Raw genomic sequence first — 20304 nt, 5'->3', positions numbered from 1 at the left:
TTTTTCTGTAATTATGCATTTTCTACACATTTCATAAAAATGAAACATATGACACTATAGGACTTTCTATTGGACTTCTTTCACCTAAGTTTATCCATTTTGCAACAGTTACCAATATTTCATTAATTTTGACTCATTAATAAATGTTTATAATACATTTGTTTATCCATTTACTGGTTTAATTCAAGACTGTTTTCAGAAATTGACTATTTTGAATCATTCTGCTATGAATATTTATGTATGGACATATAGTTTTCTTTCTCTTGAATAGATTTTTAAAAGTGACTTTGCTGTGTCATATGGCAAGTTTATGCTTATCATTTTAAGAATATGACAAACTATTTTCCATAGTGACTTACTAGTTTACATTTCTCATCAGCAGTATATGAGGATTTCAGTTTTCCCACATGCTTGTTAACACCTGATATCTGTTTTGATTAAAGTTATTCTATTGGATGTGTAGTGGTATCTCATTGTAGCTTATATTTGCATTGTTCTAATGAAAAATGATGTTTCATAACCTACTAGCCATCTAAATAATTTTTGGTAAAATGTCTTTTAAATTATTTGCCCATTAAAATTTTTAACATTATTTTTAGCATGTTTATTGGGTTATAATTAATATATAACATTCTATTAGTTTTAGGTGTACTCTACTCTATAGGGATTCATTATTTTTATACATTATGAAATGATTATCACAGTAAGTCTGGCTACCATCTGTCACCATACAAAGTCGGTATTCAATTATTATTATTTTTAAAATTTTATTCATCCTGCTATATATTTGTTTATTGAAGTATCATGGTTTTACAATGTTGTATTAGTTTCAGTTGTATTTTCTTTATTCATTGAAGTATAGTTGTTTTACAGTATTGTATAGTTTCAAGTGTACTGCATAGTGATTCAGTATTTTCACAGATTATCCATTATTCCATTAGGTTATTACAAGATGATAGCTATGATTTCCTATGCTATACAGTTTGTTCTGTTGTTATCTATTTTATCTATTAATCCCATATCCCTGATTTGTCCCTTCCTCTTTCCCTTTCCCTTTGGTAACCGCAAGTTTGTGATTCTGTTTGTGAGTCTGTTTCTGTTTTGCATATACATTCATTTGTATTTTTTAAGATTTCACATATAAGTGATATCATAAGTATTTGTCTTTCTCTGACATCTCATAAGCATAATATTCTCTAGGTTCATCCTTATGGCTGCAAATGGCAGAAATTCATTCTTTTTTTATGGGTGGGTTATATCCCATTGTATTGATATACCACATCTTCTCAACCCACTTTTCTTTTGATGGGCATTTGTGTTGTTTCCATGCCTTGGCTATTGTAAATTGTGCTGCTGTGAACACTGGGGTATGCGTATTCTTTCAAATTAATATTTTTTTATTTCCCCAGGTATATACCTTGGAGTGGAATTGCTGGATCATATGGTAGTTCTATTTTTAGTTTTTTAGGAACCTCCAATTGTGTTCCATAGTATCTGCACCAATTTACTTTTCCACCGGCAGTAACAAGGATTCCCTTTCCTCCACATCCTTGCCAACATTTGTTATTTGTAGACTTTTTGATTATAGCCAAGAGTGAGATGATAGCTTATTTTTGTTACACTATTGACTGTGTTCCCTATGTGTACCTTACATTCCCTGAATGATTGATTTTGAAATTGCAGTATGGTTGATTTATATTAGTTTCAGATGTACCACGTAGTGATTCAATATTTTTGTAGATTTTACTCCATTTAAAGTTATTACAAAATAATGGACACATACACCTGTGCTGTCAAATATAACTTTGTTGCTTACTTATTTCATATGTAGTCTTTGTACCTTTTAATTCCATACCCCTAACTTGCCCTCCACCACTTTTCTCTCCCCACAGATAACCACTAATTTGTTCTCTATATCTGTGAGTCTGTTTCTCTTTGTGTGTCCATGGTACAGCCACCATGAAAAACAGTTGGAGAGTCCTTAGAAAACTGAAAATAGAACTGCCATATAATAAAGCAGTTCTACTTCTGTGTACATATTCCCAAAACCCCCTGAAAACACTAATTCAAAAATTTACATGCACCCTACTGTTCTTAATAGCGTTATTTACAACAGTCAAGATATGGAATGGAAGTAACCTGTGTCCATCAACAGATGATTGGATAAACGCACACACACACACACACACACACACTCACACATATACATATGATGGAATATTTCTCAGTCAGAAAAAGAATGAAATTTTGACATTTGCAGCTGAGTGGATAGACTTAGAGGTTATTATGCTTACTGAAATTAATCAGGTAAAGACAAATTCTCTATGTTATCACTTATATGTGGAATATAAAAAACTGAATGAATGTCTATAGCATTGAATGTATAACAATGATATATTTCTTTAAAAATATATGTATTTATTTATTTGGCTGTGTTGGATCTTAATTGTGGCTGGTGGGACCTTCTTTGTGACATGAGGGATCATTTAGTTGTGACATGTGGGACCTTCTCATTGCAGTGTGCATACTTTTAATTGTGGCATATGGGATCTAGTTCCTGGACTAGGGATTGAACCCAGGCCCTCTGCATTGAGAGCATGGAGTGTTAGCAACTGAACCACCAGGGAATTCCCTCATTGTGGTTTTTACTTTCATTTTTCTGATGATTAGTTATGTTGAATATTTTTCAATGTGACAATTGGCCATATGTAGGTCTTTTTTTGGAAAATGTCTGTTTAGGTCTTTGGCATTTTTTTTTTTCCTGGGTTGTTTCTTTCTTTCTTTTTTTGCTTTTTGAATTGTATGAGCTGTTTATATATGTTGGATGTTAATCCCTTATCACTTGTATTGTTTGCAAGTACTTTCTCCCATTTGCTAGTAGTTTTTTCATTTTGTTGATGGTTTCCCATGCCATTGCAAAAGCTTTTAGCTCAGTTGGTAAAGAATCTGCCTGCAGTTCAGGAGACCCGGGTTCAGTCCCTGAGTTGGGAAGATCCTCTGGAGAAGGAAACGGCAACCTACTCCAGTATTCTTGTCTGGAGGATCCAGTGGACTGAGATGAGGAGCCTGGTGGGCTATAGTCCATGGGGTCGCAAAAGTTGGACATGACTTAGTGACTAAACTACCACCAGAACCCATTTATTTATTTTTGCTTTTCTTTTGCCTTAGGAGTCAGATATTAAAAATATTGCTATAATTTATGTCAAAGAGTATTCTGCCTATGTTCTCTTCTAAACGTTTTATGGTTTCCAGTCTTACATTAAGGTCTTTAATCCATTTTGAGTTTACTTTTCTGTATGATGTAAAGAAAGATTCTAATTTCATTCTTTTACATGTAACTGTTCACTTTTTCCAGCACCATTTATTGAAGAGACTGTCTTTTCTCCATTGTTTTCTTGTCTCCTATGTTGTAAATTAATTAACTGTAAGTTTGTTTGTTTATTTCTGGGCTATTCTTGCCTATTGACATATGTGTCAGTTTTTGTGCCAGTACCATGCTATTTTGATTAATGTAGCTTTGTGGTATAAAGTAGCTTCAAATTAATTTGAAGTCAGGAAGCATGATACTTCCATCTCTGTTCTTCTCTCTTAAGATTGCTTTGGCTATTTGGTGTGTTTTGTGGTTCCATATAAATTTTAGAATTTTTTTGTTCTAGTTCTGTGAAAAATGTCATGGATATTTTTATAGAGACTGCGTTAAACCTCTGGATTGCTTTGAGTAGTATATACATTTTCATGTTAATTTTCCTAATCCAAAAACACAGGATAGCTTTCCATTTCTTATCATTTTCAATTTCCTTCATCAACATTTTATAATTTTCAGAAAGTAAGTCTTTTACCTCCTTGGTTATGTTTATTCTGAGATATTTTATTACTTTTGATGCAGTTGAAAGCAATTATTTTCTTGCTTTCTCTTTATGTTAGTTTATTATTAGTGTATAAAAAAGGCAATGGATTTCTATATACCAATTTTGTATCCTGCAACTTTACTGAATTCATTTATTAGTTCTAATAGGTTTTTAATGGAGACTTAAGGGTTTTCTTTGTGTGGTATCATATCACCTGTAAATAGTGACAGCTTTACTTCTTCCCTTCCAATTTGGATGCCTTTATGCCTTTCTTGTCTGACTCTTGTGGTTAGGACCTCTAATACTGTGTTGAACAGAAGTGGTGAAGGTGGGCATCCTTATCCTATTCCTGATTTTAGAGGAAGGGCTTTTTGTTGCTGAGAGTTTTGTGATGAGTCAATGTGGAATTTTGTCAGGTAAATTTTACACATTAATTGAAATGATGTGATTTTTATTCTTTTTGTTAACGTGTATCAAATTGATTTGCAGATATTGAACCATCCTTGTATTCCTGTACTAAATCCTACTTGATTATGGTGTTTGAGCCTTTCTATATATTGTGTTTGGTTTGTTTATATTTTGTTGAGGATCTTTGCAACTATATTCATCAGTAATATTGGGGTGTAATTTTCTTTTTTGTGGTGTCTTTATCTGGTTTTGTTATCAGGGTGATGATCTTCTAGAATTAATTTGTGAATGTTCCATCCTCTTCAATATTTTGGAATAGTTTGAGAAGGATAGATATTATCTCTTCTTTAAATGCTTGGTAGAATTTCTTTATGAAGCCATCTGGTCCTGGACTTTTGCTGGCTGTAAGTTTTTCAAGTGCAGTTCCACCAATAGTGATCTGCCTGTTCACATTGTCTGTATTTTCCTGATTCCATCTTGGAAGCTTGTATGTTTCTGGAAATTTATCTACTTCTTTAGCTTATCCAGTTGGTGTATAACTGTAGTATTATCTCTCTATGATTTTTTTTTGCATCTCTGTGATACTGCTTTTTATTTATGTCTTTCATTTCTGATTTTGTTTATTAGGGTCTCCTCTTGTTTTCTAAAAGTTCATCAATTTTGTTTATCTTTTACAAAAACCAGCTTTTGGATTCCTTGATCTTTTTTTTTCTTTTGATCTCTACTTATTCCCTCTTTGATCATTATTAGTTATGACTTTGGGCTTTACTTGTTCTTTTTCTAATTTCTTTAGGTGATAGGTTAGGTTGTTTACTTGATATATTTTATATTTTTTGAGTTTGTCCTTTTTTAAAATAAACTTCTTTTTAAAACTGCTTTTGCTGCATCTCATAGGTTTTGGAAAGCTGTGATTTTTCATTTGTATTGGGGTATTTTTTATTTATCTTTGATCTCTTCATTGACCCATTCATTTTTTAGTAGCATATTGTTTAGTCCCTATGTGTTTTGCTTTTTTCGCTTTTCTTCCTATATTTGATTTTTATTTTCATACTGTTGTCAGAAAAAATGTTTAATACAGTTTTTATCATTAAATTGTTAAAAGTTGTTTTATGACCTTGTGTGTGATCTATGCTGGAGAATATTCCTTTTGTGCTTGAAAACAATATGTATTATGATGATTTTGGATAGAATGTCCTGTAGATATCTAGTAAGTCCAACTGGTTATTGTGCCATTTAAGGTCACTCTTCTCTTATTCATTTTCTGCCTGGATGATCTGTCCATTGATGTAAGGTGTTAAAATTCCCTACTACTATTGTATTATTGTTAATTTTTCTCTTTATGTCTATTAACATTTACTTTACATATTTATATAAATATAAAATAATAATATATATGAAATTTTAAAAACACATATCACCTAATACAAGTGCTCCTATGAAAGGTGCGTATATGTTAATGAGTATAATATCTTCTTGTGTTGATCTGTTTACTATTTTACAACGCCATTCTTTGTCTTTTGCTATAGACTTTGTTTTAAAGTCTATTTTGTCTTATGATATATGAGATGTGGTCATGTATGGATGTGAGAGTTGGACGGTGAAGAAAGCTGAGCGCCGAAGAATTGATGCTTTTGAACTGTGGTGTTGGAGAAGACTCTTGAGAGCCCCTTGGACTGCAAGGAGATCCAATCAATCCATCCTAAAAGAGATCAATCCTGGGTGTTCATTGGAAGGTCTGATGTTGAAGCTGAAACTCCAATACTTTGGCCACCTCATGTGAAGGGTTGACTCATTGGAAAAGACTCTAATGCTGGGTAGGATTGGGGTCAGGAGGAGAAGGGGACGACAGAGGATGAGATGGTTGGATGGCATCACCGACTCGATGGACATGGGTTTGGGTAGACTCTGCGAGTTGGTGATGGACAGAGAGGCCTGGCGTGCTGCAATTCATGGGGTCGCAAAGAGTCGGACACGACTGAGCGACTGAACTGAACTGAACTGATATGTGAGAATTGCTACCCCCCTTTCTTGTTGTTGCTGTTTTCAAGAGATATCTTTTTTCATCCCTTCACTTTCAGTCAATACGTGTCTTTAGCTCTGAATGAGTCTCTTGTAAGCAGCATTAAGACTTATCTTCTTTTTTTTTTTAATACAGCTAGCCACCTTATGTCTTTTGATTGGACATTTAATCAATTACATTGACGTTTAAAGTAATTACTGATAGATATGTACTTATTGCCATTTTGTTACTTGTTTTCCTCTTGTTTTTGTAGTTCTTCTCTGTTTCTTCTTTTTGTTTCTTTGTTTGTGGTTTGATGATTTTCTTGTCTTGTGTGTTCCTTTATCTGTAGTTTTTGTGTATCTATTGTAGATTTCTGATTTGTGGTGACGATGGGGGTTCATATATGTTGACCTATAACTCTGCTTGTTTTAACCAGGTAGTTCTTTAAGTTCAAACACATTCTTATAGAGCTATATTTTTACTCCCCTCTCCCACATTTTTTTTGTTATTGTTGTCATATTTTATGTCTTCATGTTTATCCTGTTACTGATTATTTTAGTTTTACTTGATTTTGCAATTTTTAATTTTAATTTTCACACTAACTTATTTAAGTTGTTGATCCTCAGCTTTTATTTTTGCCTTTATTAGTGGTATTTTTCCTTTCCTGTAGCTTCTTACTTCTTATTACAGCCTTTGTTTTCCTCTTAAAGAAGACCCTTTAATGTTTCTTTTACACTATCTTTAATATTGATAAACTCTTCAGTTTAGCTTGTCTAAGAACCTCTTTCTCTCTCCTCCAATTCTAAATGATAACTTTGCTCACCAAAGTACCCTAGTTTGCAGGGTTTCCTTTTCAGGATTTTGAATATATCATACCACTTCCTTTTGGCCTGCAAGTTTTTTGCAGAATAATCAGTGGATAGCCTTATGAGGGTTCCCTTGTATATGATTTTATCTTTCTCTTGCTGCCTTTCAGATTTTCCTTTTATATTAACCTTTTGCCATTTTAATTATCATGTATGTATTGATGTATGTCTCTTTGGGATCATCTTATTTGGGGTCCTCTGTGCTTTCTGCACCCAAATTTCTGTTTCCTGTTCAGATTTGGGAAGTTTTCAGTTATAATTTTTAACTCCCAAGTCCCTGATCAGAATTGTTCTATAATTTCAGGTTGGGTTGTTGATTCCCTGACTCTTGAGATACTACTGCAAGAGTTTGTAACCTTCTTTGGAGAATTGTCTTTCAGTTATTGAGCTGCCTGGGAGTTACTCATTGACCACGTCCTCTCGGGGTAACCCTTCAGCCAATGACTAATTGTTACATGGGTTTAAAAGTCCAGCTTTATTGTCTCAGGTTGGAAGAAACTTTGAGGCACAATGTCTTACCCAGCCAGGCTAAGGCTAGAATTTACCTGTAACCATATTTTCTTTAGCTTTATCTTTCTCCCTGTTTTGCTTCTCTCACTTCCTTGCAGGTTCCTCCAGAGAGTGCTTCCTAAATAGACCACTGACAAACGTATCCTCATTTCAGACCCTGTTTTTAGGGAACCTGAACTAAGACACTATCCAACTAGTCCATAGGTTTTATTAAACATAAAGATAAATTCTCAATGTAGGTCACTGTAAATCTAGATAAATCTACTTTTTTGAGTCCCCCAATGCTTAAAGAACTGCATGGTTTCTAGACCTTTAATTAAATATGTTTTGTGAAGATGAGTGATTTTTTTTCTGGAATCTTATGATTTTTTTAAAATTAGTTTTTATTAGAATATAGTTGATTTAAAATGTGTTAGTTCTGCTGTACAGCAAAATGAATTGATTACACATATATCTTCTTTTTTTTTAGATTCTGTTCCCACATAGGTTATTGCAGAGTATTGAGTAGAGTTCTCTGTGCTGTATAGTAGGTTCTTACTAGTTACCTATTTTATATATAGTAGTTTGTAAATGTCAATCCCAATCACCCAGTTTAACTGTCTCCTTTTCCTCCTTGGTAACCATTAGTTTGTTTTCTATATCTGTGACTCTGTTTTATAAATAAGTTCATTTGTACCAATTTTTTTTTTTTTTTTTAGATTCTGCATGTAAGCAATATCGTATGATATTTGTCTTTTTCTGTCTGACTTACTTTACTCACTATGGCAATCTCTAGCTCTATCCATGTTGCTGCAAATGGCATTATTTTGTTTTTTTACTATGTCTGAGTGATACTCCATTGGAAATATGTACCACATCTTTATATCTTTATCCACTGATGGGCATTTAGGTCGCTTTCATGTCCTGGCTATTGTAAATTGTGCTGCAGTGAACATTGGGATGCATGTATCTTTTTGAATTATAATTATTATTATATATATAATATAATATATAATTATATATAATATGATATATATAATTATAATTATTATTATAATTATTTTCTACAGGTATATGCCCAGGAGTGGGATTGCTAGACCATATGGTAGCTCTAGTTTTAATTTTTAAATGAACTTCCATACTGTTCTCCATAGTGGCTGTGCCAATTTATATTCCCACCAACAGTGTAGGGGAGGATTCCCTTTTCTCCAGTCCCTCTACAACATTTATTATTTGTAGATTTTTTGATGAAATTTATTATTTATTAGATTTTTGATGATGGCCATTCTGACCAGTGTGACAAGATACCTCATTGTAGTTTTGATTTGCAATTCTGTAGTAATTTGTGATGTTGAGCATCTTTTTATGTTCCTCTTAGCCATCTATATGTCATCTTTGGAGAAAGGTCTATTTAGATCTTCCACCCATTTTTTGATTGGGTTTGCTTGTTTGTTCGTTTTATATTTAGAGCTCATGAATTGTTTGTATATTTTGGTGATTAATCCCTTGTTGGTCACTTTGTTTGCAAATATTTTCTCCCATCCTGTGGGTTGTCTTTTCATTTTGTTTATGGTTTCTTTTGTTGTGCCAACACTTTTAAGTTTAATTAGGTCCCATTTGTTAATTTTTGCTTTTATTTTCATTATTCTAGCAGATAAATCAAAAAGATGTTGCTTTGATTTATGTCAAAGAGTGTTTTATGCATGTTTTCCTCTAAGAGTTTTATAGTGTCCAGCTTGTATTTATGTCTTTAATCTAGTTTGAGTGTATTTTTGTGTATGGCATTAGAGAATGTCCTAATTTCATCCTTTTACGTGTAACTGTCCAGTTTTCCCACCACCACTTTTTGAAGAGACCATCTTTTCTCCATTTATATTACCTGCTTTGTAATAGATTAGATGACCATAAGTGTCTGGGTTTATCTTCAGACTTTGTATCCTGTTCTGTTGAAGATAAGTGAGTTTGGAATCATATGAGCAAGTGAACAGGAAAATTGTTTTCTGAAAGTGTTGAAATTGTTGTAATCCTTTGCAAATAACATTATGGTAGACTTATTTGGAAAGTCCCAGAAGGGACTCAATTTCTTAATCTTCAAAAGTCTGTTATTAAATATTAAAAAACATATTTGCTGGTATTATTCAATAAATTCTTGTTTGGTCTCCATTAATCAAACCCTCTACATTTGTAAAAGATCTAGCTAATTCTCTATATGTAGTCTGTAAATAGAATGCATTTTATGTTTACTACCACAGTGAAAGTACAGTAAGAGAAAGTATATCTGGTATACCAACATCTTGATAATTATTATGCTTTTGTTTTGAGAAAAATATTCACCTAGGAACTACTTAGGGGGACTTGCACATCAGGTCCACTTTTAAAAGAGATAAAGTTTCTGCAGCATCTCTGTTCAGTTATTACATTCAGATCCCTGAGAATTTTTTCTCACCCATTGTAAATTTTAAAGCTAGGACATGCTACTACTTCAGTATCAGGATCTTATGTTTGGTATTTCTGCCTTTTATCTGATGTATACTTGTTTTGCTTCTTTCTGGTCTTACTTTAAAAAAAAACTTTTAAAATTTTGGCATGATTTTAGAGTTACAAAATTGCAAAAATGCTACCTTGAATTCCCATATAAGTTCATTCAGTTTCCCTAAAATTAATATCTTATATAACCATTTTCGACCATTTACTAGACCTTTTAACAACTTGCCTTATTATTATTATTATTATTTTTTAATTTGTATTGTCTTCTGATTGTTTCTTATTTTCACTGATCCTATGTTCTGGTATTTATGTCTTTTTTAGTTTTTACTGAGTTTTCTTTTTAATGATATTCTAACTCTTGCTTTTCACGTGTTCTCTTTTGAAAGATAAAGTCTCATCTCTTAGATTCACTGACCAACTGATGTTGCAACTCACTGCCGTGTTTTAACTTGAGAATAGTAGAGTTGGAGTAGAAATCTATGCCAAATTTTGTTTAAGAATCTTCTGCTTAAAAATATAGGCAATAGGGCATACATTTCAGGAAAATGGTTAAAATAAATGACTTTTGTGCTTAATGGAGTAAGTTAAGCATCACTGAATTAGAGTACCTTAATATCCCAGTGATGCAACTGAATAAATGTTATGACTGGCACATAGTCTCTTCTTTTAGAAGAGTTTAAAATTCAGTTACATATAGATTTCTAGTGCTTTATGACTCCTTATATTGGACTAATTTTGTGGAAATAGTAACAATATATTATGTAATAAACATTAAAATTTTTGATATATTATTGCAGGTTTTAAATCACACATAGTCTGAGACTTTTAAAGCATTATTTGGAAGTATTAGTCAATATAATATTGTTGTTTTACCTCTTCTGTTACATTTGTCTTTACTCTCAGTTGTTCTGGATTCTCTAGGAACAGGTATCCTATAATATTTCGATAGATGAGAAACCGTATACTGTGCACCTTAAGCAAAGGTAACTTTTTTATTTTTTATTTTTAGACTTAATTTCACTTACATGAATTCATTTGCTTATAATAAAAATATAATATTAAAAGAAATGTAGTTATTAAAATGTTTAGTTGTCTCATATAAACGAATGCTTCCTGTGAATTAATTTTTTGGTCCTAATGTCTTAAGTAGTCTTTAGTGAATAGGGAGGCTAGGAACAGGAAGAATAAGGATTCATCTGAAGACTAATCTGTCTGATCTTAAGTTAGGAGAGCCAGCAGGATCTATATAATCAGGGCAGGATGTGATAAGAAAGAAGTAAGTCTGTAACTGTATCAGTTACAGTTTGATCAGGGAGGCAGGCTCACCACCAAGGATATGAAATAAGGGATTTAGTATAGAAATTAGATCATACAGTACTGTGGGAGCTGGTGCGTAGTTTATGGAAAAAAGTAACAGCTACATACCGTCCCTAAGAGTATTGTGAAAATAATTTAAATAACTTTAATAGGATTTAATTCTTTGATGGAAAACCAGTTGAGAAATGCTGGCTTGGAAGCAATTTGTAACTTTCAAGAGGTTGATTTCAGTTAAATTTTGGGTGTTGAACTAGACCATGTGGCATTAAGGAGAGGTGAATTGTGATAAACTGAAAGTTTTGAATGAAAATGACTTCCAGAAATGTTTGGCAGAGAAAAGAAGAAAAGAAAAAACGAAGTATTTTGGCTGACAGGAAGTTTCTTAAAGAGAGAAATATAAACAATGATTCATTGTGTTATTAGATGCCAAAGAACGGCACTGAGTAAAAGAAGAGTTAGCCAACTCCTTTAGACAGAAGGGAGGATAGTAAATGACAACTCAAAGAGCTCTTCAAGTGCATAAGAGAGAATGCATACTGCATTCGAACATGTTATCAGAACTATAAGCAGTAGTAAGAAATAAAGGGATTGGAACCTGGGAGATGGCTCGAGCATGTGTATACTCTAATTTTGGAAATTACCTGTATAATAATTAGGATGGTATGACAATTATGAAGCTATTGCAAAAGTTATATAAGATATAATAAGCATAATTGTGAATGTGTAAGAGTTTTTTTTTTTTTGAGATATAACTGAGGTGGCAGAAAAAAATTAGATATTGGGCACAATGGTAGCAGAGATTTGATGGGGCCGCGAAGGAAGAGGACAGGTCTGTGTCAGAGGATATCCAGGAGAAATGTCCAGTGGCAGTAAGACTGATTGTTTGGTTGAAGTATAGTTGTCTTACAACATCTTATTAGTTTCAGGAGTACAATGTCGTAACTATATATTTTTATAGATTACAAACTACATATAGTATTATAACTGGTAATTCATATCTCTTAATCCCCTTCACTTATATGTTAAAGGCCATTTTTACAAACCCACAGCTAACATCATACTCAATGATGAAAAACTAAAAGCTTTTTTCTCTAAGGCTAGAAGTAAGACAAAGATGCCTGCTCTCACTGCTTTTGTTCATTATAGTATTGGAACTCCTAACCATAGCAATTAAAAAGAAATAATTTTCTGAAGGGACTCAACCCTGAGTATTCATTGGAAGGACTGATACTGAAGCTGAAGCTCCAGTACTTTAGCCACCTAATGCAAAAAGCCAACTCATTGGAAAAGACCCTGAAGCTGGGAAAGATTGAGGGGAGGAGGAGAAGGTGATGACAGAAGGTGAAATGGTTGGGTGGCATCACCAACTCAGTGGACATGAATTTGAGCAAACTCCAGGAGATAGTGAATGACAGAGAAGCCTGGCATGCTGCAGTCCACGGGGATGGAAAGAGTCGGACATGACTTAGCAACTGAACAACAACAATATACATCCAGATCGGAAGGGAAGAACTATAATAGTCACTATTTGCAAATGGCATGATGCCATAGAAAACCCTAGAGATGCCACCAAAAAACTATTAGAACTAATAAATGAATTTGGTAAAACTACAGGATACAAAATTAATGTATAGATCTATTGCATTTCTATGCACTAATAATGAAATATCAGAAAAATAAATTTAAAAAATCCCATTTACAATTGCATCACAAAGAAAAAAATACCTGGGAATAAATTTAATGAAGGGAGGTGAAAGACCTGTACTCTGAAAACTCTAAGACATTGATAAAGATACAGAAGAGAATGCAGATAAATGGAAATGTACACCATACTTACACATTGGAAGAATTAATATTGTTAAAAGTCCATTCTACTAACCAAGGCAGTCTCCTGCTTCAGTCCAGTTCTATCAAAATACTCATGAATCTGTCATGAAGTAGAGCAGATAATCCTAAAATTTGTATGAAATCACAGAAGACCTTGAATAGCCAGTTATATTTATTTTAGGTCACAGGAGAGAAGTATAGGTTTCAGAGCCATCTTTTTTTTAAATACATTTTAGGTATAAATGAGGCACCAGAAATGAACAAGATAAAGAGGTGGGGGTGAATATTAATGATGAGAGGGAAAAACAACCAGAAAATGAATGCCAGGGAAACATTTAAATGAAGAAGTAAGGATCCAGATGAAGGGACTTACGCAAGTAGACAAGGTGATATGAGGGAGAAATCGGGGTAAATGGTATGATTGAAGTTGGAGAGCAGATGGATTAAAGAAGGAGAGTATGGTCACTAGTGTGAGGTGCATCGGAGAGTTTTATTTGACTCCAACTGCGGTTTCTTTTTGGATTTTACAATGAGGGGGGGTCATCATATGGCATCAGTTTTAATGGAGGATTCTCAGCAGAAGCTACTCTGGGTGGTCTAGTTACGTTACATTGGATTGAGAAGTGAGCCCCAGGTGAGGAAGCATAGGTAAAACAGCATAATGGGGACAAGGAATGATACCAGGGAAGGCTGAACTATGACTGTTACAGAATGCTCTTCTACTTCGTTATAGTAATATATACTCATGATAGTAAAATTGAGAAAGAATGAAAGAATAAAAAACTCATAATCCTACACCCATTTCATATCTTTGTAAACTTTAAAATGCTTTTCTTTTGTCTTATAGTTTGTTTTCCTTATTTTTAAAGGAGTATAATAAGATGGGAAATATTATTTTCAGTAAATGCATATTACTTTGAACAAAAATTACACACAGGTCAAAAGAAAATACTACCTTTGTCAGGGATTGGCAATATTTTTCTCTAAAGACCCAGATAGTAAAGATTTTAGGGTTTGAAGAGCATAATAGCTCTGTCAAAATGACTCATCTTTGCTGTTGTAGCATGAAAGCTGCCATGAACCATATGTAAGTGAATGGGTATAGCTATATGCAAATAAATTTTATTTACAAACATAGAGATAAGTCAGATTTGGCTTTGAGGGTGCTAAGTTTGCTGACTGCTGCTTTATATTTTTTCAAAAAGAATAACTTAAAATTCTCTCACTCTTTTTTATATCCAGATTTTTTTTAGCAAATAATTTCATGGTTTATATGTATAATCAAGGATCTATGAATTCTCATTCTTCAAATATTCAGGTAAGATTTAAATTTTATGTTTTAAAGATTTTTTAAAACCTTTTTTATACTGGATACTTTCCTAATATAGAAGAGCTTACTCACAGAGGATATGTAAAATGATCTATGTATGCCTCATTTCACCCACTGTTAGGGTTTCTTGAAGTCTTGATAAATTAAAGACGAACTAGATTGATTTAGTATATTCTACTCTGCAGCACAATTTAATTAGTTTATATTTTGTTATATAAATGAATAGCAATTAAATAATAGTAAAAACAAGCACAAATATTATTGAACCCGAAATCATAGACTGAAATCTTTTTTTTTTGTTTTACCCCTGTCTCATCCATCAGTGAATCCTATTGATTCTACCTTTCAAATTATGTACTTAGAACCCACCTTCTTCCTCTGTCTCTGTCTGCTGATACCACTGTTTTTCAAGTAAACATCATATCTAGGTTGGGTTGTTGTGATAACTTCCTGAATAATCTCCCTGCTTCCACACTTTGCTCCTTCCCTGGGTCAGGTCTCAACATGACAACCAGATGAATCCTATTAATAAAACCTGGTCAGCTCAAAAAAGGAAAAAGACCGGCCTGGTCAGATTTTGTTGCTTCTCTACTCAGAAGCCTTCATGGGATGCGTTATTGTTCACAAAGTGAAAACCAACTAGAGAAGGCCCTCATGCAGCAACAGAGACTCAGCACGGCCAAAATAAAACAAAGATAAATTAAAACTCTAGATAGGGAGAAGTGGTGAAAAATCATTTTAGTATCCTGTAGGCTTGACGCAGTCTGATCCTCCTTACTTCTGTGACCTCGTTTCCTGTTACTCTTTACAGTGGTAATTCTGTTCAAGTCACACTGGCTTCCTTGCTATTCTTTAAACATACCAGACATGTTCTCCTTTCAAGAACCCTTCTCTGTTTCCTCTGATCCAGATGTTTGCTCTTTCCCAAGATATAATGTTTTTCTCTCTCATTTTCTTCAGTTCTTTGCTCAAAACCATCCAATTAGTCCTTGACTAGTCCAGATTTAAAATTTTTTAAAATGTTTTTTTTTCAAATTTCTATTTTTGGCCGTGGTGGGTCTTCATTGCTACAAGTGGGCTTTCTCTAGTTGCGGCCAGCGGGGGCTGCTTCCTAGTTGCCGTGGGTGGGCTTCTCATTGTGGTGGTTTTTCTTGTTGCTGAGCATGGGCTCTAGGGTGCAGGTGCTTCAGTAGTTGTGGCATATGGACCTAGTTGCCCTGCAGCATGTGGAATCTTGCTGAAATCATGTGGACCAGGGATCAAGCCTGTGTGCCCTGCTTTGGCAGGCAGATTCTTCACTGCTGGGCCACCAGGGAGTCCAATCCCTGTTTTAAATTGCACTCTCAATCTTCGTGCTCTTTTACCTCTCCTATTTTGTTTTTCTCCATAGTGGTTATCAATATATGATGTATCATATACTTTTTTGATTGTTTCCTCAGTGCAATATAATCTTCATTTGACCAGAGCTTTTGGTCTGTTTTATTCAATGATGTCTCCCTAGTGCCTAGAAAAATGCCTATCACATAGCATATAATAAAAATTTGTTGAATATTATTGATATATATGACTTTACTTCTAATTGGAAAGGACCATTAATTTCCTTATATTGCTCCTTCTTGCTCCCCTTAGTTTAACATAAAACAGTGCATTAATAAGAAAACTTACATTGATTTATAACAAAATATATAGCACCATGAAATTGTAGAAATTATATAATCTTCCTTTTTTGTTTGCAATGAAGTTTGCTATGTCTCCATGTTAATTGCGCTGTGGTCAGAGACTGAATTTGGTGTGATTTCAGTCCTTTAAAGTTTATTGTTGTATTTCATGGCCCAGAATATGGTTTCATTTTTGTAAATGTTACGTGTTCTTTAAAAAGAAAGTGTCATGTTACTCAGCCATAAAAAAGAATGATGTAATGCCATTTGCAGCAAGAAAGATGGACCTGGGGATTTACATGTTACATGAAGAAAGACGGAGAAAGGCAAATATCATGTGATGTCACTTATATGTGGAATCTAAAAAATGATATAAGTGAAATTATTTACAAAATGGAAATAGACTCACAGACATAGAAAAATAAAACTTATGATTACCAGAAAGGATGATGGAGGGGGAGATAAATTAGGACTTAGGGATTGATATATACATGTGATTATTTATAAAATAGATAAATGACAAGGATCTGCTGTATAGCACAGTATATTCAGTGTCTTGTAATAACTTGTAATGGAAAAGGATCTGAAAAAGAGTACATTTATATGTATGTATGTGTAACTGAATCACTTAGTTGTACACCTGAAGCTACTACTACATTGTAAATTATATGATTCAATACAAAGTAGTTAAAAAAGAAGTCTGTGCAAGAAAAGTGTATTACATATAGTTTTAAAGTGTCATGTTCTATCTCTATGAGGTTAACATTCTGTTCAAGTCCTCTATAGATTCTGAATGCTAGACTTACCTGTTAGTGACAGAAATGTCTGCTTAAAAATCTTTAGTATGATTATGCATTTATTTTTATTATTATTTCATTTTTGACTTTTTCTATTTTGAAGCTGTGTTATTAAGTGAATGCAAATTGGGAATATTTATATCTTCCTGGTGAATTGAAACTCTTATCATTAAGAAACGTCCCTTTTTATCTCTAGTAATGCTTCTTGCCTTAAAGTCTACATTTCCAATATTAGTATTGCTTCAGAGTTGTCCTTTTGGTTTGTGTTGGTGTAGTGTATCTCTTTCTAGATCTTCAATTTTTTTTTGTGACCTTAAATTTTAGACATCTCTTTTTAGCAGACTGTCAGAATTTAAAGAAAATCCAGATTCACAATCTTTGTCTTTTAATTGACCTAAATTTGTATTTTGGAAAATAATTTTACCTAAAATATGATATAAAACTTTGGAAACAGGGTGTAAAATAATAATCCCAAGCATTGATCTGAAAAGAGGCATTAATATAGTGAAAGTGGCAAACCTGAGGAGAGGTTTTTTTCTGAATGTCTTTTTATTCACAGTGATATAAACAGTATAGAGCCTATGAAAAGTATTCAGAAAGTTGTAAGTATAAAAAGGTAAGAAATCATTAGAACGTTTTGTCAACTCCTAGGTAACCACTTTACTTTCTCCCTCCTAGGCTCAATGCTACTACCAAGGATATATTGAAGGATATCCGAATTCTTTTGTCACACTTAGCACGTGCTCTGGACTGAGGTTATGTATTTTTTGTCCTTGATATGCAAACACCATAGTTGTGATATTTGGCTGCAGTGAACTGGTTAGTTTATTCTAAGTGTGGAGCTGGTGGAGGATTTCCATGTGGAGAATATTCCCATGTGGATGTTCCCATCATATCACTGAATGATATATTCATTTGAATATGTTTCTTCTCTTACTTCTCCTCAATTCCCAGACCGACCAAAGACTTGTCTAACTTCCTTGAAAGTTTAGTTTTCCTGGTGTCCTTGCTCTTTTTCTTTATTGTGGAAATGACAGATGAACATGTTTGACTATAGCAAATTGGAGGAGCTAAGTTCTGGGTAGCTTTTTTCTCAGCAAATATTTTTGTACCATTTACTAGCCTAGTGTTTGGAGATATAAAAATGCATAAACGAAGCATGCCCTTTCACATGGGAAATCATCTTCAGAGAGAGGAAGCACTTCTATATAAACAAATAATAATTATTATAGTACTCACTGATTTTTTCTAGTAATAGCACTGTTTTAAACTCCCTAAGAATTGTTTCCTCCGTAGTGCTTGGAGGGTTTTCCATTCTGTCAGGACATTCTTAACCTTCATTTTTGTAGTGTAGGATCCTTGTTTTCACAGATGAATTTTACTTTGTGCTTTTTACATGGAATTCTGAAATTTAGTTTTTAGACAATAGTCACTGAACTGTTACCTATGTTCAGGGAAGAATACTTATAAAAGTTGTTTACTCTTTAGTACTTTAAATTTCTTATTCAGATTATGTACATAAACCAAATTCATAAATGCCTTATAATTACTGCTAAATTTTATTTTTATGGACAAAATTGCTCATTATATATCCTTTTGTTATACAAGCAATGTAATCATTACAGTGCAAACCAGATCAAAATTTTTACAGATTTCTATATGCTATTGCTTTCATTAAATCACTGACTTGGAGGACAGGGGAATGACTTGATCACAGTAATGCTGTATACACAGAAGTGCTGCATACCTAAGCAACTGGTTATGTAATTTATGACTTAATAATTTCAACTATGTTTATAACTATAAAGAAAATTAGATGGATAGTTAGTTTTTGGAATTGGGAAAATTTTTATTTTTGGTCTCTTCAGAGTCATCTCCAAAATACAAAGAGTGTGGGACAAAATACACAGCCCAAAAACATTCTGTATCTTCTCTTTTCCTTCTCCTCCTTCCCCTCTTCCTTCCTCCTCCTCTTTTTGGAATTCTGTCAGAGTTTTATAATACAGAATTAATTATAGAATTAGTTAAAATTAGAATTATAAAGTAGAATTAAAAGCAGTAAATTTTTGTCCTTAATTTTACAGAGGAATATTGCAGTTTGAAAATGTTTCTTATGGAATTGAGCCTCTGGAATCTGCAGTTGAATTTCAGCATCTTCTTTACAAATTAGGGAATGAAAAGAATAAATTTGCAGTTCTTACTGAAAATAACCAAGACACAGAACAAAAGCCAATGGACTATAACATTTTTATAAATGAAAAAGTGAGTTGTGTATGTTTTATTACTCTTTTAAGGCAGTTATTGCTTCTATTTATTTTTAAAAGAAATTTATTAACCCATTAGACAGCTGTCGCTACTTTTCCTTAACATTCTTACCTTTTCTTAGCCTTAACAATTTCCTCTGAACCATACATTACCTTTTTCTCTTTGCAACAATCATTTACTTTTTATAAACTGTGCATATTAGTGCATATTCAATATAATGTTAAAAATTAGTGTATATTCAATATAAATGTTAAAAACTCACTTCCTGCTTTTATCTCTATATTCCTGGAAATTATCAATTAATCGAATATTTATGAAGTCTGCATTTGTAACTAAGAAATCAGCATTAATTAAATTATAGATGTAATTAAAGTTTCATGAGTTGAATCGCCGTATATGGCCAATGTAAGTTGTTCACCTGTATAACTGCATGTTTTGATCCTCACAAAAGTAATTACGAAAGAGAAAATATTTTTGCCAAGTAAAAGTGTCATTAATATGCATAGTTTATATGGCAGTGTTTACAATACATGTTCTCCTTGGCTTCTCTCAGTTTTTTAAAAATAGACAAAACTCATCAGAATTTATCCAGACATGTAAAAATTAAGACTACATTTCTCAACCTCTCTTGGACCTAGGTAGAATTTTGTGACAAAGTTATAGATACTGACATGTGACAGATGTAACGTGTCACGTCTAGATAGAGTTCTAAAGGAAGAAAGCTTATCCGCCTCCTTTTTGCCCTTTCCTGCTGGCTGCAGTGTGAACATATTGGTACATCATAGTCCACAAGGATGGCAATGATACTGTACATAGCGGAGCAGTAAGGTAGAATGAGCCTTGCTCCTGAGGAATTTATAAGACTAAATCACCATGCCTCTTCAGTCTTAATATAAGAGAGAAATAAACTCTGACTTGTTTAATCCATTGTTATCTTGTGTCTCTGTTATAGCTTCTAATCCTATATCCAAAAGAATACAGGTCTGAAATGTACAATGAAATGTACCTGG

At 33.2% G+C, this 20304-nt stretch overlaps 1 protein-coding gene across 7 annotated transcripts in view; it reads left to right on the top strand.

Moving 5' to 3' along the window:
- ADAM32 (ADAM metallopeptidase domain 32) overlaps positions 1-20304 on the top strand; it is a 252915-nt gene that overhangs the window by 9403 nt on the left and 223208 nt on the right. For 6 of the 7 annotated variants that reach the window (XR_014063396.1, XR_014063397.1, XM_081524007.1 and 3 more), the window contains exons 3-6: positions 11022-11083; positions 14487-14562; positions 17708-17784; positions 19114-19291. Coding sequence is in view for 5 of the 7 variants with exons in the window: in XM_081524007.1 (XP_081380133.1) it covers positions 11022-11083; positions 14487-14562; positions 17708-17784; positions 19114-19291 (393 nt within the window). In the remaining 2 variants the exon portion in view is untranslated. Of the gene's footprint in view, positions 1-11021; positions 11084-14486; positions 14563-17707; positions 17790-19113; positions 19292-20304 lie in introns of all 7 variants that reach the window. The other variant, XM_081524009.1, reaches the window with a different exon arrangement.

This window comes from Giraffa tippelskirchi, chromosome 8, assembly GCF_054371585.1.
Source record: "Giraffa tippelskirchi isolate mGirTip1 chromosome 8, T2T-mGirTip1v1.2.pri, whole genome shotgun sequence".
In the NCBI taxonomy this organism is placed as follows: Eukaryota; Metazoa; Chordata; class Mammalia; order Artiodactyla; family Giraffidae; genus Giraffa; species Giraffa tippelskirchi.
Note: the sequence above shows the minus strand (reverse complement) of the source record. Positions and strands in the feature narration are given on the sequence as shown.